At 38.4% G+C, this 15,025-nt stretch overlaps 4 protein-coding genes across 6 annotated transcripts; 3 read left to right on the top strand and 1 right to left on the bottom strand.

Annotated features, from left to right (window-relative positions):
• The first annotated feature begins 287 nt into the window (after positions 1-287).
• Positions 288-4,751, top strand: LOC111794664 (cysteine desulfurase 1, chloroplastic-like). Its single transcript, XM_023676764.1, has 10 exons — positions 288-568; positions 800-933; positions 1,018-1,177; positions 2,384-2,570; positions 2,677-2,822; positions 2,901-2,973; positions 3,058-3,121; positions 3,298-3,397; positions 4,104-4,262; positions 4,335-4,751. The coding sequence occupies exons 1-10, from the start codon at positions 350-352 to the stop codon at positions 4,503-4,505; spliced, it is 1,413 nt and encodes a 470-aa protein (XP_023532532.1). The 5' UTR covers positions 288-349; the 3' UTR covers positions 4,506-4,751.
• A 951-nt stretch (positions 4,752-5,702) lies between these two features.
• On the top strand, positions 5,703-8,243 carry LOC111794814 (G2/mitotic-specific cyclin S13-7-like). Its single transcript, XM_023676966.1, has 8 exons — positions 5,703-5,997; positions 6,315-6,442; positions 6,516-6,722; positions 6,808-6,930; positions 7,017-7,265; positions 7,349-7,510; positions 7,606-7,787; positions 7,871-8,243. The coding sequence occupies exons 1-8, from the start codon at positions 5,718-5,720 to the stop codon at positions 8,022-8,024; spliced, it is 1,485 nt and encodes a 494-aa protein (XP_023532734.1). The 5' UTR covers positions 5,703-5,717; the 3' UTR covers positions 8,025-8,243.
• Positions 8,244-9,042: 799 nt separating this feature from the next.
• Positions 9,043-10,639, bottom strand: LOC111794816 (molybdopterin synthase catalytic subunit). 3 transcript variants are annotated; one of them, XM_023676968.1, is made up of 2 exons: positions 10,394-10,639; positions 9,043-9,938 (listed from the first exon to the last, which is right to left on the bottom strand). In XM_023676968.1, exon 2 carries the CDS (start codon positions 9,923-9,925, stop codon positions 9,227-9,229), a length of 699 nt encoding a protein of 232 aa, XP_023532736.1. In that variant the 5' UTR covers positions 9,926-9,938; positions 10,394-10,639; the 3' UTR covers positions 9,043-9,226. The 3 variants fall into 3 exon arrangements, with proteins under 3 accessions (XP_023532736.1, XP_023532737.1, XP_023532738.1); XM_023676969.1 differs by having other exon boundaries at positions 9,043-9,960; XM_023676970.1 differs by having other exon boundaries at positions 9,043-10,177; positions 10,394-10,634.
• A 282-nt stretch (positions 10,640-10,921) lies between these two features.
• LOC111794813 lies at positions 10,922-14,468 on the top strand. The gene is made up of 3 exons (XM_023676964.1): positions 10,922-11,687; positions 12,919-13,082; positions 13,171-14,468. Exons 1-3 carry the CDS (start codon positions 11,084-11,086, stop codon positions 14,257-14,259), a joined length of 1,857 nt encoding a protein of 618 aa, XP_023532732.1. The 5' UTR covers positions 10,922-11,083; the 3' UTR covers positions 14,260-14,468.
• The last annotated feature ends 557 nt before the right edge of the window (positions 14,469-15,025 follow it).

Raw genomic sequence — 15,025 nt, forward strand, 5'->3', positions numbered from 1 at the left:
ATTTATATGGGAGAGATTAAATTAGAAAAACTTTAATTATTTAATTTTTATACTTTTTTTTTATTACTTTAAGAGCCTAATATAATGTATATTAGGGATTATTAAATTTTAACTATTTAATCGTATATAATGTAAATATTACTCGTTATACATATCTAATATATATTCCATAATTAATTATTATAATATATTATCTAAATATTATATTTTAATATATATTGTTTTAGTTTTATTTACAAAAATCGAAATTTATGAGTAAATGTATATATAAGAAAGTGTCAGACGAATTAAGAGTATTGAGTTTCATCCATTCGGCTCTGTTCGATTCTCAAGGTTTGGGACGGAGAAGATGATGGAAGGTGTGGCGCTGAAGCTCCAATTCAGAATTCCTACTTCCTCCACACTCCGCCATTCCTCTTCTCCTTTTCTCCGCTGCAGCTTCCGCAGATTTTCCTCTCCTTTCTCAGTTTCTGCCTCTGCTTCCACCGCCAGGGAAACCGACAACTTGCATCTCGGCTCACTTTCCCTTGGGCACATAACTCGACCTGATTTCCCTATCCTCCATCAGGTTCTTGTGTTTATGTGTGTGTGTGTTTGATTCTCTATGTTTTTCTTTGCTAATTTGGCCGGTTCTTCGTTTGCATTAATCATATGGTCATATGTCGTCTATTGGTTATAAGATTATTTAAGGTTGTGAATTAGGTTTTATTGAGTATCACTGTTTGAGTTTCAATAGGTTATTGTTGTACTGTATTGGTACTTTATGCGGTGGAGTTAATGGCTGTGTTGTGATCTGCAGGAAGTAAATGGCTCCAAGCTTGTCTACTTGGACAACGCTGCCACCTCGCAGAAGCCCCGTGCTGTGTTGAAAGCTTTGCAGAATTATTATGAGGCTTACAATTCAAATGTTCATCGTGGCATGCACTTCTTGAGGTAGATTACTTTGGTATTAAACGTGAATGAAAACGATGTCTATCTGCAATGATCACTTGTAATTGCGACCATTTATGACTGTAGTACGAAGGCAACTGACGAGTATGAATTGGCAAGAAAGAAGGTTGCGTCTTTTATCAATGCTAGAGATGCTAGTCAGATTGTTTTTACAAGGAATGCAACTGAAGCTATCAATCTAGTGGCTTATTCCTGGGGCATACCTAACTTAAAATTAGGAGATGAGGTGCGTATTGTGTTAGGCTATTGCATCAATGTTAGTAGTTTAAGGCTGGTGATGGCCTTGCAAATATGTACTGTTTAATGCACGTGTACGTACTGATTCTGCATGCACATGTTATTCGTATGTACTGATTCTTTATGCGCATGTTATCGAAACCAAAACAAAGTTTGTTACTAATTATTATGCAGAAAAGATGTTTAATCCACCGAGTTCTTTTGAGTAATATTGTATACTTGGCTACTGTTATTGAGTAAGTGACCCCACTATTGGAGTCAGGGAATGCAAACACATGTAATTTATATTATAGGGACCTATCGTTAAAACTATTATAGGAGTGGCCTCCTGTCCGGACAAATTAGATGTGTAGTACTTCCTTACACACGACTCACACGTGCGAGTGTGGATCCCTAGGCGGTTTGTACCTCCCTAGACCCATCATAGTTGAGCTAGTTGTCCGTAGCAACGTTTGGAAGTCAGCGGACTCTCGAGTATCATGCGAGGCATGATCATCATTATCATCATATTGTATGCGTCTGTACTCATCATCATAAATTGGGAAGTGACATGATGATGATGCATGATAATGTGACGATGTAAGATGTATGATGATGAGGTAACTTAATATGACGTTATTCCATATTAAGAGGATGTGCATGTATTAAATGCCACAATGCATTATGACGATGAGTTTTCTAAGACACAACCCTAAATTGATGTAAATGATGATGAACGTATGAAAGCCAATGCATGCATATTACTTAGAGTAACATGTAAACGGTGTATAGGGTTGTGTCACAAAGATGATTTAAAGATGAAAAGTATAAGACCTCATGCATTTTGTGTCTCTATTCTTGTATCTTCAGTTAGTGCATAAATTTTATGAGCTGGATGTTCAAGTTGTTTGAGTTTCATGGAAGGTGAGCTTTGCACTTCCCATTAAAATCTGTCAATTTCAATGGGTTTACATTTTATACTTGATCGTATTCTTGTTGATTGTCTAAGGTGGAGCTTTTTAAAAACTCAGTTTTAGGCTGTGGTTCATTGAGCTTATCTGTGCCTGAGTGTAGTTTGGTTTTATTGCTGTGAGATTTTTATGAAGGTGTTTCTGAAGTTGGATTTAAGTTAATAAAAGTGCTTTTGCCTGCATTCATTATATTTTTAAGTACATGGAACCTCACACTGTATTAACTATTTTTTCTTTCAGTGCAGGTCATAATTACAGTTGCTGAACATCACAGTGCTATTGTCCCCTGGCAAATTGTAGCTCAAAAGACTGGTGCTGTTCTGAAGTTTGTGAATTTAGGTGAACATGAAGTCCCAAACTTGAAAGATTTCAAGGAGATGTTTTCAACAAAAACGAAGCTTGTGGTTACCCATCATGTCTCAAACGTACTAGGTACACTCATCTATTTGATAATAATACAATTCAATGAATGCAGAAGCAAAGAAAAGAACTACAGGACATTCCCCCTTCTCTTGACTTGATTTGATTCTTTCTGCAGCGTCTGTTCTTCCAATTGAAGAAATAGTTGGCTGGGCACATCGTTTTGGAGCAAAAGTGGTAGTAGATGCATGCCAGAGTGTTCCACATATGGTTGTTGACGTCCAGGTGCTTGATGCTGACTTTCTTGTTGCTTCTTCTCACAAGGTTAGGAAATTTTCCCACTAATAAAATCTTGAGCCTTACATTTTGTGCATATGAAGTTAAGGAATAAACATGCTTCAGATGTGTGGGCCTACAAGCATTGGATTTTTATATGGAAAGAGTGAGCTCTTGTCTGCAATGCCTCCATTCTTAGGTAACTCTATGTAAGTAAAAATGTATCAGATAGTTAATGAGAAGTCATTATTTAATGTCCTTATTTGGTCCTACATGGTTCTAGGTGGTGGAGAGATGATATCAGATGTATTTCTTGACCATTCCTCATACGCAGAACCTCCTTCCAGGTTGGTGAACTGCATGCAATTTTGTCTTTTTCTTTGTATTTTAACATAATGATAATTTCGTACTTGATAATTCATATATTTGGAATAATCTTAAGATCTAAATAACTGACTTCTTGAATGGTTCTATAATTTTGTGATGTCTATTTCTATTAATAACTCATTTTCTCCTCCATTAGATTTGAGGCTGGGACACCAGCAATTGGAGAGGCAATTGGGTTGGGAGCTGCTATTGATTATTTGTCTGGAATCGGCATGCAAAAGATTCATAGTTATGAAGTGAGTTGATTGTATTTTGACATATGCATCTCATTCCTTGAGTTGGGTGTGCAAAAATTGTGAATGTGGGAAGCCTTCAGGTTGTCAACTAAATAGATGCATAGCATAGTAATCAAATTCTCTCCTTAATCAAATCGTTCCGTTACTCAGTTGGCCTAGTGGTCAATAAAAGGCTTAGATAGAATGAGTGGGGTTCAAGTTATGTTCCCCACCTATTTGGGGATTTAATACTCTATGAATTACCTTAGCAACCAAATGTGGTAAAATGAGACGGTTGTCCACCCAATGAGAATAATCGAGATGGCATAACCTGACTTGATACCCTATACCTTAACGACCAAATGTGGTAGAATCAGACGGTTGTCCACCCCATGAGAATAATCGAGGTGGCATAACCTGACTTGATACCCTATGAATTACCTTAGCGACCAAACGTGGTAGAATCGGTTGTCCACCCAATGAGAATAATCGAGGTGGCATAACCTGACTTGATATCCTATGAATTACCTTAGCAACCAAATGTGGTAGAATCAGACGGTTGTCCACTCCATGAGAATAATCGAGGTGGCATAACCTGACCCTGTCCTAGACACTATGGAGGTAAAGAGAGAGGAAAATTAGGTTACATGAACTCTGAAAACTGAAAATCTAGAATAGAGATGATAAATATGTGTACTAGCTTTGATGCTCATCTGTCTGCAAACAGGTTGAATTGGCGAATTATCTGTATGAAAGCCTTCGTGCAGTGCCTAACATTCACATATATGGCCCAGCTCCCACAGTAAGTGTTCAACGAGCTGCGCTATGTTCCTTCAATATTGAAAACATTCACCCAACAGACATTGCATCCTTTCTTGATCAACAGGTACTATATCTGAATTAGAAATTGAACCCTACTTTCAACCCTTCTCAAGTCGGTGAAAATATTTTAATGCAGCACGGTGTAGCCATCCGATCAGGACACCACTGTGCGCAGCCCCTCCATCGGGCACTCGGCGTGACCGCGAGTGCACGAGCTAGCCTTTACTTCTACAACACAAAAGAGGATGTGGACTACTTTATCCAGGCTCTAAATGATGCTGTAAGTTTCTTGGACGCTTTGAGGTAGAGATCAGGCAATACCAACTTCCTGGTCTGGTAGGTCCATATCTTGAACTGAACCTTCAATAATGCAAGGCACTCTATTTCTTGGTCTATTTCTTGGTTATCTTGAGCCAGCAGTGACTGCCATCTCTTTGCCCTTGTAATTACTCCTGGTTTTAGGCTTTATAATACTCATAAACTAATTTAATTTAGCTATAGTTTCATGGACTCCATGAAATATTATATATAGCTTTGTTTTACGAGATTTTAATTATTTCTCAATTAGCTATCTTATATTCTAAGAGACATCCATCAATCAACATGGGTAATATTTTAAACGGTAAATGTTAATCGTTGATATACAATATCACGCAATAGTAAACTATATTATAATTATTATCTCATAATACTCATAGTAATGTAATAATATTTGCTTTATTTAAAGTCAAGTTATTATTTACGTAACTTAGAAGAAAAAAAATATAGGTTTGAGAGGTAACTTGAGTATGCTCGTTCCATTCATGAGTACTAAGGGAGGGACTTGCAACATCTAGCTTGATTATCAATTTTTTTAAGAACATAAGAACATAGCAAAGTGAGGTAAATATTTGAAATTCTTACGAAAAAGTTCTGGAAATTCGAATTTTTAACCGTTTAGAATTAACCTAATTTGGTTTAAACTAATTCAAATCTTTAAATTTTAATCCCACTTCCTAAGAATGTTATTAATATAATTATTTTTCTAATATAGAATTTAAATATCAACCGATAAATTCTTAATATTTTAATTAAATAAACAATGTTTAGGCTCTCCAACATATTTCAATTGATAGTAAGTTTCAAATCATTGCGCCAAAATTACAATAGCAAAAGATTAATGGAAAAATAGAAATGGGAAATAATTAAAATATTTTCCTTTTTAAAAATGATAATAATAATAATATTATTATAATTAAAGCTGTGAATTTCTATCCTAACTTTTCTGGGCCCAAACTAAAGATTCGGCCCATACAAAAGGTGAATAAGCCCAATCTAAACAGATCGGAGCGTCCAACTCCAGCCTGTCGCTGAAGTGCCTATTCAGGCTCTCCTCCTAACGGCTAGTAATTCCAAATTACAATCAGACGGTACTCTGGCCGCTGGATGCGATGCCCATCCAACGGTCATCATTTCATGGAAATCAGACCGTTGGGACAGGCATTGGCTCCGCTCGCAGCTTTAAAGAGGAAACGACACAATGCCACAGAGAGCAATCGATACGGAAACGCAGAGAAAAACTGAAAAATTCTCAGAGGAAAAAAGCGAGAACGATCGTTCGAAGAGTGAAAGAAGAAGAAGAAGAAGAGTGTATGTGACCGACGGAGTGGCGACGAGAAACACTGAAGGAGAGACGCTCAACAGCCGTCTCCAACTCTTTCTTTTCTCTCTGTTTCCAAGTCTTGAAGGAATTTTCGGAAGTAAGGAAGAACTAATGGCGGCTCGAGCTGTTGCTCCGCAGCAACCACTACGAATCAGAGGTGTGGAAATTAACCTACATTTATCACTTCATCTCGATTTTTCTTGTGAAACTTTAACAATTCTTGTTTTCGATGGCTGTCTTTTGGAGTGATTTGTCTGATAGATGCCGGAATCTAGACTGTTTATTCTCATTGTAGTTAGCTTTCGGTCCTGATTTTACTGTATTGTTATCGACTTGTCTTGATCCTGGTTCTTCGATCTTTTTCTTATTGTTAGGGCTTGTTTGGTTCCTGACTTTTTCCTCCTTTCATCCTGTAACTGATTTTGAAATTCCCTTGAATTCCTCACTTATCATTTGACTATATTGATATTGAAGGTGAAGGTAAGCCGAAGATGGTAGAGGCTGAAGGAAGAACAAGGCGAGTTCTTCAAGATATAGGGAATCTGGTGCCTGATCGAGCCGTGGAAGGAAAACCCGGCCCTCAACCTGCCGAGAAGAACAAGGTAGAGATCTGGCACAATAATCCTGATAATGTAGTAAATCTATCTCAGATCCTCATGAAAACTTAATTTGCAGAAAGCAATCACCCAAAAGCTGGGTGGGGGAGTAGGAAAGGGAGGCGATGTAGCGGCGAAGGCTACAGTAGTTGAGAAATGCAAAGCTGAGAAACCTAAGACTGTACTCAGCTCCGTCGACAGGCGACATATAATCAACATCAGCGATAGTAAATCAAGGGATAAGAATAAGAGATCTCTGACTTCAACTCTTAGTGCCAGAAGCAAGGTAATGCCATTTTCTTTACCCAATTCCTTGAGTATTGCTTGCTAATCTTCTGCTAAAGTAACGTATATCAAATTTGATTCTAAAGGCTGCCTGTGGGCTCAATAATCCACTGGATTCAGTAGCTAATATTGATGAAGCAGATGCTAACAATGAATTGGCAGTTGTTGAATACATCGATGATATGTACAAGTTCTACAAGCTTGCAGAAGTACGCCACTATTTGCTCTCATTTTCCTACTTATGTTGCAGCTTTTCTTCCCTTTTTGTAACATTTGAAGCCTTGTTTTGCTGCAGGATGAAAACATAGTGACAGATTACATTGGAACACAGCCAGATTTGAATGCCAAGATGAGGTCCATCCTCATAGATTGGTTGATTGAAGTTCATCGCAAGTTTGAACTAATGCCAGAAACCCTCTACCTCACAGTCAACATTGTAGACCGATTCCTTTCCTTGAAGACTGTGCCAAGGAGAGAGCTTCAATTAGTTGGAGTCAGCTCTATGCTGATAGCATGCAAATATGAAGAGATTTGGGCCCCAGAGGTATATCAATGGCTAAATTCTAAAAACACCAATATCACTGTCTTGTGTTCCTTCAGCCTCATAATTGGATATTGAAAATGCAGGTCAATGATTTTGTGAGTATATCTGCAAATACTTACCAGAGAGAACAGATTTTGGTGATGGAGAAAGTAATCTTGGGGAAGTTGGAATGGCTTCTAACAGTTCCTACACCCTATGTTTTTCTTGTTCGATACGTCAAGGCTTCTGAGCCGTCCGATAAGGAGGTGGGTTGTGAGATTCTCATAAAAAACTGCATGAAAAGTGTCTGGTAACTGAAATCTTAAGAAAGCATAATAAATTTCTCCTCCTCCTAATGCAGATGGAGAACATGGTGTTTTTTCTAGCTGAGCTTGGTCTGATGAACTACCCCATAGCCATATCATACAGCCCATCAATGATTGCTTCAGCAGCTGTTTATGCTGCACGATGCACACTGGATAAGAGCCATCTCTGGACAACAACATTGCAGCACCATACAGGCTATGTTGAAGATGAGTTGAAGTAATAAACACAAACTTCCTCATAAGTTCTTTTCTTTTTTTCTTCATAAACATCTGATGAACTATGTCCAAATTTTTGTGCAGGGAATGTGCAGAGCTCCTTGTGAACTTGCACCGTGGGGCTGCAGATAGCAAGCTGAAGGCTGTGTATAGGAAATATACGAGCCCAGATCGTAGTGCAGTTGCTCTGTTTCCTCCAGCTAGAAGTGTCAGCCCAGATCGCAGTTTAGAAGTATGATCATAAGGGTTGGGTTTTCCTTATTCTATTCTTTTGTGTAGGAGATCATTTTGCTGTTAATGATCTCATCTTGTTGTTAGCTGCTAATATGGCTCTGTGTGTGTATTATTAGAGCTGTGATGCTTAATTACTCTATTAATTCCTTTTGCATTCTTACGTTCAGTGAATGAGAGAGGTCAGGGTTTCACCTAATATATATTATCTTTGGATGTGTTCATACTTGATTACTCCAATTTATTTGTTCAAATCTTCTCTATGCATTGGGGCTCGGGTGGAGGACGACGTTTGAATCATGACCCTAATGATATAAGGTTTGAAATGACTTTCTTAAGAGCTTAAAAGCAATGTTTTTTTAAGCTCTAACAAAGAAATTCATTCCAAACAAGCTCAAAAATTGCTCGGGCGGAGGCCCCAAGGTTTCTCGGGCGAAAATTTGAATCACAACCCTTAATAATGTTTGAAATGACTTTCTTAAGAGCTTAAAAACATTTTTCTTCAATATTTTAAGTCGATTATGTTTTCCCTCTTCCTCGGGAAAAGACAATCAATACAAATTCCTAATCATGGTTCCTTGTAGATCTGAACTCCAGATGTTTGATATCTTTCTCTTTGAATGAGATCTCAATTTCCAGAAATTCCTAATCATGGTTCCTTGTAGATCTGAGCTCCCAGATGTTTGATATCTTTCTCTTTGAATGAGATCTCAATTTCCAGCGACCGTTGCATTAGATATCTTACAACTGGAATCCCTCATTTTTCCGAAGTTTTGAATCATAACCCGGGTAATAATAACCTTACCTTCTAAGGGTTCAGAAACAAAATTTTTGGGCAAAACAATCTTTCGAAATTAAAGGAACCAACTTTGTTGGATCAGAACAAAAAAATCAGTCTAGAGATGAAGTTTTGAATCACAAGCAAGGAATAATAACTTGAAATGACTTTCTAACAGTTCAAAAACAAATTTATTTTGGCCAAAACAATGTTTCAAAATTGAAGGATAGTAACTTTGGATCAGAACAAAAAAATTGAAGGAAGTTATTTGAATCTTTTTCTCTAAGCAACATTGTGTTGGATTCTCTTCTTCCCCTTCATGGCCCTTGAAATGTATGTATAACAGTAATGTTTGAATCAGAGAAGAAAAATTCCCATTGAGAGAGAGAAGAAGAAATTATCTATCCATCACTATCATCAATGGTGATTCCTCATTCATTCACCTTAACTTTCGAGCCACAGCAGCTTTTCCTTACATGCCTTTGAGCTTCTTCATCTTCTTCGTTTTCCTTCTCAACATTGTGTTGATGATTCTTTTCATGCTCTGAACTAATGCAGCTAGAAGAAGATTCTTCAGTCACCTTAACCTTTGAGCCACAGCAGCTTTTCCTACCATGCCTTGGAAGAATTTCAGCTTCATTTTCTTCACTCACATCTCCTTCCTTCTTCCCAATCTCCAATCTTCTGTCCATAAACTCAGAATTCTCCTTCCAAACTTCCCCATTATCATAAACCTCCTTTTTCCATATTGGCACAGACGCCTTGAGCTCATCGATCACGAACCGGCAAGAATCCATTGCATCAGCTCGATGAACAGCTGAAACTGCAATGAACACACTGATCTCCCCAACAGGAACAGGACCTAATCGGTGCGCAACTGCAATTGAATGAAGGTTCCAAGACGATCTTGCAGATGAACAAATGGATTTGAGGCTCCGTATTGCCATTGGTACATAAGCCTCGTAACGCAGTTCCACCACCGTCTTGCCTTCAAAATTGTCCCGAGTAGTGCCTGAAAATGTAGAGATAGCGCCGGCCTGGGGAACACTAACAAACTTGATGTACTTTACTATGTCGATTGGGACGTTCTCTTCCAAGATTTCAACAAGATTTCTCTCCTCCAAAGCCATTTCTTGCTCAAGTCTGTGTAATTTCAGCAAACAAACTTCACAAGAGAAAATTTGACATCAAACTTGTTCTCCTTTGCAGATATAGAAAGTACTATTTTATTTGGTAGATTCAGTGATAAATATGAAAATCGAGGAAGAAATTCTTGAGCGTGGAACTGAAGTCAAATCGGACCGAGATGTATCGGTACACGACACAAATGCACTCGCAACTTCGCTTGAATCCGAGCCGAATCGGATGCATTTTTAGATAAACTAAAGAAAAAGTATCGCAAGTTAACTCGGGGACATCGCTACGCCAGTACTAACCTTTCAAATCAATGAAAGGGCAGGCTGCTAAGAAATGGACGAGGACTCGGCAACGGAGAAAAATGAAACCGAGACAAAAAATTCATGGAAGTTCGAAGTTGAATCGAAAATCAAACACAAATCAGCGAGACAAACGCAAGATAATCAAAGATAGAAACTAACCTGTTCGTGTTCAGTTCATGAAAAGAAACAGAATCCTCTCTACCTTCAGAGACGCTCCATGATTTAATCCAAACGAAATCCAAACTTCGATCGATTCACAGTTCTCGAGCTTGCTAATTTAGCGCTCGAACCGAAAATTTGGACAACCTACATCAAGCGATGAAGATGAAGATAAAGATGACTCCACGAATTGAAAGAATCCAAAACTCAGACTCGAAATGGCACACGAGTCCATGTGGGCTCCGATTCTCAGGTGAAATAAGGGAGGCAATGGAACTGGCTGCCTTGGGCCGTTGATTTGGTTGACTTCTTTTCTTCGGATTTTCAACGGTTGAGATTGGTTCAATCACGTGATAGAAAATAAGGCCAGGCCCATAAAAAATAGGCCCATAACCACCAGATCCAAAATTGTTTATTTTAATTTATATTTTATTGTCTATTTACCTTTTTACCCTTACCCACTAATTTTTTCACCTTCAGGCCGCGAAGTAGCGTATATAAGGACCCGACTAAACTGTTTGTTCACTTCCAGAGAACTCAAGACTGGAGAGTATCCCGACGCGACCCTCACTTTCCGGCGAGCTGGTGGCTGATCCGTCATCATTCTCCCCCATCTCCGGCAGTATCAGGTCGGTAACTGCCGCTTTTATCATCAATGATTCTGTTATTGCTGTCTCACTCTCTCTGAAAATGGTCGGTCACAAGAGGCGTTTTCTTCCTCTCTTCCTCCTTGTCTCTGTTTCTATCCTCTTCTTCTTGACTCACTTCTACTCTTCCGTTCCCCCTTCCTTCCCTTCAAACCCTAACCCTAATTTTGCTCTTACCGGGCGAATCTCCGACCCTAAAACCTCTGGTTTCACTCTAATCGTGAAGGTTCTTGCTTACAATCGCCTCGATTCCGTGTCCCGCTGCCTTCGGTCCATTGCCAATGCGGATTATCTCTCCGACCGCGTACATCTCCATGTTTACATTGATCATTTCCCTCACGATGATGCGCATATCAACCTCAACGAGTCGCATCGGATCTTGCAATTTGTTGATAAACTTGTTTGGAATTTTGGGGAAAAGCTGATTCATTATCGGACGGGGAACGTGGGTTTGCAAGCGCAGTGGTTGGAGGCTTGGTGGCCGAGCTCTGACAATGAGTTTGCTTTCGTTGTGGAGGATGATTTGGAGTTATCGCCGCTTTATTATAAGTTCCTGAGGAGTTTAATTTTGAATTATTATTATAACACTTCGAATTATGATCCTTCAATATACGGGGCTTCGCTGCAGCGACCAAGGTTTGTTCCAGGTACCACTTTTCTTTTGGATGATGTCCTGTGCATGGATCTGACAAATGTATGTAGATAAAATTTAGATATATTCATTTATCTTGTTCTTCTTTTGACCAAATGATACAAAGTGGAGGGGGGAGGGGTGAATTTCTCAATTGGTTGAAGTTCCAAGGCCTTTCTTGCTATTAAATTTCTTGATTTTATAGCTGTATTTCGTTATTTTAGCGGTAGTAAGTTTTGTTGTCAGTTTGACCCCCGATCTATATCCAAAAACTGTGTGTTGTGACCTTTCGAATTATACGCCTTCACAAACTGTATGTTGTTGCTATATGTAATAGTGACTCATTTAAATAGGAGATCAAATTTTTAGTAATTAAAGCATCTGGTTAAGTTTTTTTTCCCCCCAGTTGCAGAAGTTCATCTATAAAATGTTAATATACCTCTCTTTCACAAGTGCATTATGACTTTTTCCTTTTGGTACTCAAGTTTATCCTCCTTAGCTTGTGTTCATCTTGTTGGAACCAATATCTTGTGGGCGCAATGAGACCTGCTTGAAGGAACATGAGGGTAACAAGAAACAGGTCGTGTTAGGGATTTGTGGGAAAACTTAACTGTCCGTGGATTGAAGGTTACCACCTTTTGTTCACTCTTAAGATTACAAGATGATTTTTCTTTTTCTTATTCAAATTTGAACATAGTCACTTGTCTATGCTGACTAGATTGGAGGTCAAGGGACTTCAAACTTCACAACTCTAACTGTTGCCTTTTGGATCCTTAGTGATTCCCGAATGAATTGCATCGCTGTAAATTTTGAATCCAACTTCCGAATGAGGAGCATATCTAGTTAGTCCCCTCTGATTCCATTGTTGTCCTTAGGAATCTTACAATTGGATCCAACTTTATACGGATAGAACTTCTTATAGTAGTAAATCTATCTTGAATGCTAAGAAGTTCTTTTTTTATTTTATTTTGCAGTTTTCAGCATTATGTTAATTGTCTTTTACTAATACTACAGATCTTTATGAGGTTTGGAGGAGTGATTTGTTTCTCATGCCTTCATTTCCTTTTTTATCTTTCTAAATCAAACTGTTCTTCCAAGGTTCGATTTTTCAAAACAAAGTTTTACAACTTCTGTAAAAAAAGTGAGAAAATGCTTCTTTTCCTGCACACATGGCTAGAAGTTCTAGAAACAGGTGTTCAACTTTTCCACCATCATTCTAAGGCATGCCTGTTCTTTGCTGTCCACAGGTAAACATGGTAACAAAATAAGGTTGGATGACAGTACCAGATTATTTTTGTACCAGTTGGTTGGCACTTGGGGTCAGCTTCTCTTTCCAAAGCCTTGGAAGGAGTTTAGATTGTGGTATGATGAGCACAAGGCGAAGGGCATCAAGCCAATACTTGATGGCATGGTATTCATGATTATTGATTTTATGTGGTGATAATTCGTTCTTAATTTGTCTTTTAAAGTGAAAAAACCTGTTTGTGGATCATCTGCAGGTGACAACAGGATGGTACAAGAAGATGGGAGAAAGAATATGGACTCCTTGGTTTATCAAATTTATTCATTCTCGTGCCTATTTTAATATCTACACCAATTTTTTACACGAGAGAGCACTGAGTACTTCTCACAGGGATCCTGGTGTAAACTATGGAAAAACAGCTGGTCCTGATTCACACTTACTGGATGGAAGTTCACTTGATTTCGATCTCCTGGAGATGAAGCCTCTAAGCGATCTGAAACGGTATGATTTCTGCTTTAGAGAAGTCATTCCTCAAAGAATTGTTAAAAGCAAGAGTGAGCTTGGTTCTGTTCTCCACTCCGTTCAGAAACATGAAAACATAATCATTGTGAGTGTATTTGGCGTATCAGAGTCCACTGTGAGGAATTTTCTTTGCCATTTTGAAAGGTTGAACATAAGAAACTATATTTTGTTGGGCCATGAATCTGAGTTACTATATGATCTAACAAGAAGAGGACACCCAGTAATTTATGCAGACCAATTTCTGAACACTGTCAAAACTTTCAGTTCTACGGCTTCTGAAGGCACCACAGCTGAACTAGTGAAGTTAGTTCTAGCGAAGTTCTACATTGTTAAGTCATGCTTGGAACTTGGTTACAATCCTGGATTGGTAGATGGAAACATGGTTTTTGTCAATGGTGATCCATTCACAGACTCGAGTCTTGCGGACGACATCTTTTGTGGCCAGAGTGTCGAAATTTTCTTCATTAAAAGCTCATCCTCTGCTCAAAAGATGTGGGTTAGTCATATCGTCCCCGAGGCTGAAGCCATGGTAGAGTCTTTGATGAGTAGAGGTGCCTCGTCTAGATACGACATTAGTTTCGTAGGCATAGCTAATAAGTTATTGGAACAACATGGTGCTAAGTTCAAAACAGCTGAGAAGATGAGCTTTGTTGTGAATATTGGTAACAATCCTACCAACGCGTCATTAGGTGATGGGAAAAGGCTGCTATTTTGGCCTGCTGATATGAACGTTAATCATGTAGAGAAACGACTTGAGGAACTGGGTTTTTGGATCATTGATGGTGACTTTTCTTGCAAAGCTGTTGTCTGTAATGGATTGTAGTACTCTATCTTTAGCAATGTCCAAACAATATTCTTTTTTAGTGACCCTTTTCTTTTATACTGAACTCTATAAGAGATATTATTTGAGATTCGAATCTTGTGCATGGCCAATTTTGAGCTGATGAGTTCTCGTCCGTCCTTCGTTGATGTATATGTTCGGGTAAGATATACAGGGATGAACTCGGTCTCGCAATCTGAGAAGTTATTTTCTCCCATTGTCCCTAATCTCTTTGTCTTGTTTAAAGTGAATTTGACATTGTAATAACTTTTCTTTTGGTGTCATTAGGGGAAGTTTGACCTTTCTAACACATGTTCAGTCGTGCAGGTGTTGGCTGTGCTGAATTTTTTCCGATCAAAGTATCCAACAACACAACTCGACTCTACTTGACTACACCTCATGCTCGTTCATGGAGGTAGTTTGCTTTACTCAACTCTCTTTTTGATAACAAAGTAGAGTCTCGAACCTAACATTCATTAGTGTTCTTACCTTTGTAAGCATTTACTCCTATTAAAATGATAATAGTTAAACACAAGAAAATCACTTTCCATTACTAAAGGGCGGAGTCCATTCTTTGTCCAATATTTTACTTAATTTCTCTATTAATGATAATTTTGAAACATTTATGAAATATCAGTGATACATATTGCAACAAGTATTTTTTAAATATAGAATATGTATGAGATTCCACGATTGAGGAGGGGAAAGAAACATTCTTCATGTAGAAACCTCTATCTACCGAACACGTTTTAAAACCTTGAGGGAAAGC

This window comes from Cucurbita pepo, chromosome LG05 (assembly GCF_002806865.2).
Source record: "Cucurbita pepo subsp. pepo cultivar mu-cu-16 chromosome LG05, ASM280686v2, whole genome shotgun sequence".
Lineage (NCBI taxonomy): Eukaryota > Viridiplantae > Streptophyta > Magnoliopsida > Cucurbitales > Cucurbitaceae > Cucurbita > Cucurbita pepo.

Excerpts from the sequence above, each read along its gene's own strand:
- LOC111794664 (XM_023676764.1), top strand. The coding sequence starts at position 350 with ATGATGGAAGGTGTGGCGCTGAAGCTCCAATTCAGAATTCCTACTTCC. Across the intron at positions 569-799 it reads ATTTCCCTATCCTCCATCAG|GAAGTAAATGGCTCCAAGCT; the intron begins GTTCTTGTGTTT and ends TGTGATCTGCAG. Across the intron at positions 1,178-2,383 it reads ACTTAAAATTAGGAGATGAG|GTCATAATTACAGTTGCTGA; the intron begins GTGCGTATTGTG and ends CTTTCAGTGCAG.
- LOC111794814 (XM_023676966.1), top strand. The coding sequence starts at position 5,718 with ATGCCACAGAGAGCAATCGATACGGAAACGCAGAGAAAAACTGAAAAA. Across the intron at positions 7,266-7,348 it reads AAGAGATTTGGGCCCCAGAG|GTCAATGATTTTGTGAGTAT; the intron begins GTATATCAATGG and ends TTGAAAATGCAG. Across the intron at positions 7,511-7,605 it reads CTGAGCCGTCCGATAAGGAG|ATGGAGAACATGGTGTTTTT; the intron begins GTGGGTTGTGAG and ends CTCCTAATGCAG.
- LOC111794816 (XM_023676968.1), bottom strand. The coding sequence starts at position 9,925 with ATGGCTTTGGAGGAGAGAAATCTTGTTGAAATCTTGGAAGAGAACGTC.
- LOC111794813 (XM_023676964.1), top strand. The coding sequence starts at position 11,084 with ATGGTCGGTCACAAGAGGCGTTTTCTTCCTCTCTTCCTCCTTGTCTCT. Across the intron at positions 11,688-12,918 it reads GCGACCAAGGTTTGTTCCAG|GTAAACATGGTAACAAAATA; the intron begins GTACCACTTTTC and ends TGCTGTCCACAG. Across the intron at positions 13,083-13,170 it reads AGCCAATACTTGATGGCATG|GTGACAACAGGATGGTACAA; the intron begins GTATTCATGATT and ends GATCATCTGCAG.